The sequence below is a fragment of the Hippocampus comes genome, unplaced genomic scaffold (genome assembly GCF_001891065.2).
Source record: "Hippocampus comes isolate QL1 unplaced genomic scaffold, H_comes_QL1_v1.1 scaffold473, whole genome shotgun sequence".
NCBI classification, from domain to species: Eukaryota; Metazoa; Chordata; class Actinopteri; order Syngnathiformes; family Syngnathidae; genus Hippocampus; species Hippocampus comes.
Window position 1 is genome coordinate 21,987 of NW_017806230.1, and position 7,580 is coordinate 29,566.

Below are 7,580 nucleotides of genomic sequence, written 5' to 3' on the forward strand. Positions count from 1 at the left end.
CCATTCTCCTCAGTGATCTCGTTTGGTTGGAGAAAGACAGACATCTCAGCCCGTGCATACTGAAGTCCTGACTAAAGACTCGACTAATTTGTGACGAGCATTTCCAGTGCTGTGTGGCGTGAAGGCCGGCACCGGGGGACAAGCGCACACAATTTATGATGAGGGAGAGAAAGCCGCCAGTAGATTAGCCTGTGGAAAACCACTGTGCAAATATCCATGCTTGCTTCATTCCCTCTCTTTTTTCGTTTGTTGACATTTTGGAAATATCGGTACAATTCCCCATCGACGGCAGCGCTCATTCTAGCGTGGCGCTGTTGCTTGATCACTGTCTGTCTGCTCAGCGTGTGACAAAAGCAGAGCGCGATGAGTGTTGAAGACGCTTTTTCTCTTTGAAGGGCTTTCCACAAAGCAGCGAGCGGTTTTGAAGCCTTGAGCGGCTCATTGTGATCAGCCCTCGTCTGACTCGTTCGCTTGCATCACTCGGCCTGTTGTTCTCTTTTCGTGCTTCGGAGCGAGAGCGTTCATTTTGGCCGCCCGTGTGTGTTTGTTCCAGCTGCAGCCGGAGCAGCTGGACTGCGGCGCGGCTCACCTGCAGCACCCCCTGGCCCTGCGGAGGCCCCTCAGGGCGCTTCCTTTGTTCCAATACAATGGCCTGAGCTCCGTGGCCGTGGACGACGTGCTCAACCACACCGCGCTTTTTCTGGGAACCTCCAACGGACGACTTCGAAAGGTAAGACGCACGTACGCGAGCGCGTGGGTGCCCGGTCTCCAAAGCTCACGTGGTCCATTGAAGCGGGGCTCAGCCGCCTTTTGGAAAGCAAGAGCTACTTCTCGGCGAGCCATTCATGCGAAGGACGACCGCTTTGACACACGCTTCGGAAATAAATGAAAAATCAACAAATTCTGGCACCTTGACTGGGATGTTCTTGCGAACAATTTGTTGAGATTCATCCATGTGAAGGCAATGATCCTCGCAATCATGATGCCCCTTCATTGAAAAGGGTTGGAAGCATATCAAGATGCAGTTCATTATTGTGAGAAGTGTTTACACTTTGGAATGACATCCCTCGGAAATCACAATGTCCTGTGCCCGGTGAGCTATTTTCAGAACGGGTCTGCGGGTGGCTCACCCGGTTTTTGGGCGCGATGTGATGCCCACCCAAGCCCAAAGAGCTGCCAATGTCATGCCAATAGGAATAATAGGAAGAAATTTGATTGCCATCATGTCATGCGTCTCAGTGCCACATGAATGGCTTAACAGCGGCGGCAGAAGTCTCGCCACCGGCGGCCATCTTACGTAGCCGCTCGCTGGGCCCGCCCACTTTGAATACGTTGATCTTCCGTGGCATTTTCACTTGATTTTCGTTCTCTGCGGCAAAATTCACAATTTGGCAAACCTATGGCCTCGGGGCCATTTGCGGCCCGCCATCCATTTTTCAGTGGCCCGCAACATGACCAAAAACAAAAACTAAAAATGCCTTTTGACATGGGCCACAAGGTTAGTGAAAAGAGGTGATGGTGCGCAGAGTGAGAAGGGAGGATGGAGTGGAGAACCTTGCGCTCTATTCGAAGATGCAAAGAAATGATTAAAAGAATAAAACCATTTACCTTCGAAACCCTGAATTGAATAAAGACAATTCAAGTAAGTTTGCCCTCCACCCCCGGTGTATGGCACGCAATTTTACCGGTAAGTCTGGGAGATGCGCATACGTTCACATTTCATTGGTATGAATGCGATTTTAAATTGCTTTTATGAGGTGTAGCTCCAAGTGCAGATAAAATATTTGTCAGCATTTCATCAACGGTGAAATGAAAGCAAGGCCCATGGGGACCAAATTCGCTGCCAAATGTGAACCGAACCTCTGTCACACAGTAACACTTCACGATACTGAGGTAACGTGCGCCGAATGGTCCATCCAAACAGTGAAGTTCATTCTCCTAGAGTCAAACACGCACCCATAACTGTGTTTGAAGTGGAAACAAAATAACAAAAGTTGTCAGGAACAGTGGCGACGTAACATGGCCGCCCACTGGCTTCGAGAGATCGTTCACTCACATATATGTCCGTGATCAGTGCCCTGTCACCCCTCCCCCGAGCATCCTCTCTCCCCCAATGAACTCCCCCCCGTGCCTCAGTCAGTTATGAGGCATCCTGCCCCTTGATGTGGTCCCACTAACTGTTGCCTTCCAGCCTGACACACCAGCCGAAACATGTTAACAAGGTGGCTTGGCCACGTCTGAAGTGCTCGGGCTTTGTTGCGACCGCCTCCGACGCCCGCAGCTGGCGGAGAAAAAAAAAAAAAAAAAAGTTCCCGTCCAATTAACAGCATTCCTGAATTCTGTCCCAAGCACATTCTTGGTCACCCCCGACCGGGCTGGCTCCACCTGCGAGCGCCACGGGCGGCGGCTCCTCGACCGCGGAGGGGAAAACCGACACGAGCGCGCTCCTGCCCGCTCGGTGCTTCCTGACCTTTTGTATTCAAAGCCACTCACCACTTTTGCAACATGAACAACAATCCCTCTGCCGGCGGTTTCTTTCCCAGAATGACGGCTCTGCTCGAGCCGCGCGTGGGAGTAAAGGAGCACGCCGATTGCGTCAGATGCGCAAGGGGCCATTCGGGGATGAGAGGTGGAGGGGCGCTTGGGGGGGTGCCGAGCCGCCGGCCCGCCAACATCCAGTCATTGCTTGATCCTTGATCATTAAGGCTGCTTGATGACACTTTGCATCATTTGCGCAATTGTCATTGTTCACCAAATGCTCGCTTCCCATCGCTTACTGACCCTCTGTACTCAAATTACTGGTTGTGTTTATCTCTTAGTGGCTTGTTTGTACACTGGATTTTAGGCACACCGTATTAAGAGGAGCAATATCAATGAACGGATGATGCATTTTAAAATCAATCAATCAATAAATTATATCAGATGCAGCGGGTTAAACGGCGCATTATGTTTGCGAGGCTTTGTATGCGAAATAGCTTTTGAAAATGACTTGTACTGCTTCTGTTTGCCGTGCGACGACATGGGGTTTGCTCTGAAGGGAGGAGGAGATCCCTTGACAGATGACAAAAAAAAATAAATTTTTTGAAAGTCGCTCGTCCATCTGGTGACCTGTGGTTGTTAGCCGCTGATGCTAACATGCTACCTGGGTTGACGGTTCAACCCTTTTTTGCTCAGCGGCTCCTGCGAGTTGGCTGCTTCGGTGAGCTGGCGCCGGTCCAGCCCCACGTAATTGCAACACTGCCGCCAGAAAATGTTGGCTCTCACCTGCTCGTGGGGCTACGTTTCCCATGAGTCTTACATACACATCAGGAGGCCATTCCCGTTCTGCTTTGGCGAAAACAGACACCTCCTGATTACATTCGGAAGAGAACAACAACGCGAGTGCTGGAGGAAAGAATGGGAATTAACGAGGACAAGCTGAGAAGCCCACATCATCCACACAAAGGGTGCACTGACAGTATGTGTGTGTGTGTGTGTGTGTGTGTGTGTGTGTTGTATATATGTATATATATATATATATATATATATATACTTTGAGCAGTACCACTCTGTTGGATGCTTCCTCTTGCATTTTTTTTTTTCATGGGTGAGAATTTTGGTCCGAGTTTTTTCCACGGCAAGTGTGCTTAAATGTGACGCCGCCCCCAAAAATGCAGGCTCGTGATGTCAAAAATGTCTTGGGAAGACAAAAAAAAAAAAAAAAAAAAACATGGCTCACGGGGACTTGAGACAAGGGCGCCCGATTGGCCTGCACTAAAAATAGCTGTTCACACTTCCGTGCATCTATCTTGATTTATATGGCGCTTTCACAACAGCTGCATCTTGAATAAAGGGCTTTACAAAACAATAATACAGTAGAGCACTTAACAAAATACATTGACAGGAATAGAATTGTAACATTTATAGTGAGGGATGATACGTTGTGATTTCCTCGGCATGTCGGAGAAGTGACCTTTTGGAAATTATAAGAGTGCTTTACATGGCAAAAAAAAAAACAGACCAACAAATAAGGCATAGAACAAATTCCAAAATTAAGACAATCATAATATTAAAACGTGTGATCATGAAACAATGATAGAGTTCAAGCGTTGCCTCTTGACACGGATTCGTTTCCGAGCTGATTGACTCCTTAAATTCTTGTGAGAAATCAACAACATATCAATAGTGACATGTCACTGAAGGTCATATGAGCACATTTCACAAGCGTGTATCAAAGTGGTTGTCCTTCGCATGAATCAGTCGCTGTCACCTTCCGAAAGGTCGCCGACCCCTGCTCGAGCCCGACCTCCGATGACTGAATGAACGAGCGAAGGGGTGCGCCTCGCTAACATTTGCCACCGCGGTGTCGCTCCGTCGTGGTCTGCGAGTGCGGGCGCGTGCGCGGCTGCCCCGAGGACAGCGAGTGGCGGGCTGTTGCCGAGCTTAATGGAGCTGTTAGCGGGCGTAATGCGATTGTGGCTGCGACGAAAAACAGGGCGGGGGGACCCGCGCTGGCGCAGATTAAGTTACGATGGCTCTTTGGTTGCGTTTGGAGAGCGCTCGTGATCAAGTCATTTGGAATTACAGGCCCTTTTTTTTAGTTTTTTTTTTTTTTTTTTTTTCAAATCAAAGAACGGTCCCCCGTCACAGCTGATTTCCACTTTGGTCTGCTTTTAAACATGCTCTGTCTGCTAACCTAATCTTACCGACATACTGCGACTAACCTACTAATACCCCCCCCGCCCCCCTCGCCCCACACACACACAGTTTGATCGTGACCACAGTGATTCATTTTGTAAACAAGCAGACTTTATCTTGGCCCACCACCACCCGTCCCTCTTCTGCTCTTCATGGAAACCATCTGAACATTCACGGGGGCACGTAGGGAATGCAAAACTTTGCCAGGGAACACCAAGTTGTTGTTTTTTTTTTCACTTTAGGGGCTCTGTAGACGCACAATGGGACCTTCTTCTTTTTCTTGTCCCTTCTTGTATAGAGCCCAGCTGTGGCCACCACAGAGAGGCACCATACAGCAGTGGTCCCCAAACTTTTTTGTGTCACTAACCAATTGAGACAAATGCACGCTGTAAACTACTAAGAAAGGGACTAATCAGGAATACTAAAATACGCCTCATCATGTCAACATCATCATTTTGAAGTGGCATGGCAGGTTGATTGGGCACTCTTAATTGTCCCTAGGTGTGAGTGTGAGCGCGGATGGTTGTTCGCCTGTGGGTGCCCTGCGATTGGCTGGCAACCGGTTGAGGGTGTCCCCCGCCTGCTGCCCGAAGATGGCTGGGATAGGCTCCAGCACCCCCCGCGACCCTTGTGAGGATAAAGCGGATCGGAAAATGGATGGATGATGCTATATAGAGGGCTCCATCCTTTTAGCAATTACCCACAATGCACTACTGGCGGCCATATTGGAGGGCTGCCCTCTATACGGCATTAGCATCATTGCTACTTGCAAACGTGCTGATCAAAAGATGTGTCTGCCGGCTAGTTCTGAGAGACTAAACTGATCATGTATACGCGGGCAGACTGTGCAAACAAGCTTTCTACTTGATCGCTGAGGTGCTACTTGTTGAAATGATTCAACGAGCCGGAAGCCGTCGCGCGCACGAGGGCGTCCTCCGCGTGGTCGCCAGGGGAGGAGCTTCTCTTGTCCAAATGGCTTCGTCTTCGGATGTGGTGGCCGCCCGTCGGCCGCGTGTTTAGCTAGCTGGTCGTTTGGTCAAGTTGTGACGATTACTTTCAGTTTTGGGCTTTTTTTTTCATTTCTTGGCTTTCATTCTGTTGATTTCAACTTGCGAAGCCACCGTCGGAGGGGGACTCCGATGCGCGAGAGTCGCGCGCATTTCCACGTCACGTCTGATGGAGTCAATTTGCTCTCAGCTCGCCGCTGGTCACGTAATATTCCGAATCTCGATCATAGAATCACCCAGCCTTATTTCTATTGGCCTTTGGAGGGTAATCGACGGGCTGGGTGGTGTGTTTGACTGACGTCCAGCAAACAAACAAACAAACAAACACAAAAGATCTCCGTGCGGCCCAGTACCGGTCTGCGGACACAAAATAGTTCATTGCGGCCACAGTCCAGTCATTTTCATTTAATAATTCTGTATATCACAAGCTTGAAATACATATTGGTGGTTTTGCTGTCTTTGTGATGAACGAACTTGAGCGTTGATTTGATATCCAGCTTGAGGGTCGTCTACGCTGCCCTCATATGTAAGACAATTCATTCTTTGTACAAACAAAAAACATTTGGAAGTTGAGATAAAGCCACTCCTCCCAATTTCAATGTCCATCCGACTGGGTTTTACATTCACTGGGTGAATGTTTTTGTATGTTTGTGTCACTCATCACATAACTATTCATACATTGTCTTTCAAGAAGAAAACCGGTGGGGTGTCGTGTCTGTTTGAGGGGCTTCCGATTCAAATGTTAGAAGGCTGTTAAATTGGATCGCCTGAATTGGGCGACTTTGGATGAAATTGCCACCGTTGAGGTTCAACTTGAATATCATGGCTTTTGTCCTACTCGTGTGGCACGTCGCCCAATGAAAACGTCGGAACTTCTGGCAGGTCTTAACAGGGCGGATATACGACTTTTCTTCGCAAAATGCATCGACCAAAGGAAGACACTTGCACCAAGCGCCAGGTCTTCCGTTTTGTAACGCCACGACACTTGTGTTTCGCAGGTGACTCTCACTCCAAACATGACGTCGGCCAGTCAGCGGACCCTGAAGCTGCCGGCCAGCGAACCCGTCCACCACATCATGCCCTTGGATCCCAATGACGTGCTCGCGCTACTTCCGGGCCAGTTCGCACCAGTTCTTTCATTTTTTTCCCACCACTGGAATTGGCACAAGCTCCGGCTTTGGTGCTGGAGCTGACCCCAGTTATTTGTCAGCCAGATTCGATGCCGGGGGATGGTGGGCGGGGTTATCATGACGATCGCAGATGTCAAAGAATGACCCCCGCGGACACAAGTTTTGCACCACCTGTCGAGCGGTGAACTCCGCTGGCGGATGTGCCCGGCTAGCATGCGATCTGGTGTTTATCTCCAATGATGAAGAAAGACAGAAGTGTTTGCTGACTGCACGTCCCTTACAGTTGTGTATGACATACAAGTAGAATCGATGCTATGCTAAGTGGCCTAGCAGATGCTAACAGTGCATTATTATGACGATGATTGTTGTTATTGTTAATAGCGTAGGCGCTCTTCGGTAAATATCGACGGAAGCAGTGACATTTGGACACTTTATGATGACCTTTTTGTATATACGGTCAAACCTCGGTTTTCAAACGTCTCTGTTCTCGACCAAATCGGTTTTCGACCAAATGTTGCGTTTTTTATGCCTCGGATTACGACCGAAAATCAGTTCTCCGCCAAACTGAGCGTACTTGAATGCCACTTGACTCCTCTCGCCTTCCTTACACGAGGAAGTGACGCTTCCATTGTGAGCAGACGTGTTCAATAAAGATTTTTTTTTTTTTTTTAAAGAGTGTGGTTTCGGTTTTCGAACAAATCGGTTTTCAAACAGCCTTCTGGAACCGATTATGGTCGAAAACCGAGGTATTACTGTATATATATAT

At 48.8% G+C, this 7,580-nt stretch overlaps 1 protein-coding gene across 1 annotated transcript in view; it reads left to right on the forward strand.

Annotated features, from left to right (window-relative positions):
• plxnd1 (plexin D1) overlaps positions 1-7,580 on the forward strand; it is a gene marked incomplete at its 5' end in the record, with an annotated part of 79,520 nt that overhangs the window by 4,693 nt on the left and 67,247 nt on the right. The window contains 2 exons of the mRNA XM_019856348.1: positions 554-730; positions 6,683-6,808. Of these exons, the coding sequence (XP_019711907.1) occupies positions 554-730; positions 6,683-6,808 (303 nt within the window). The remainder of the gene's footprint in view (positions 1-553; positions 731-6,682; positions 6,809-7,580) is intronic.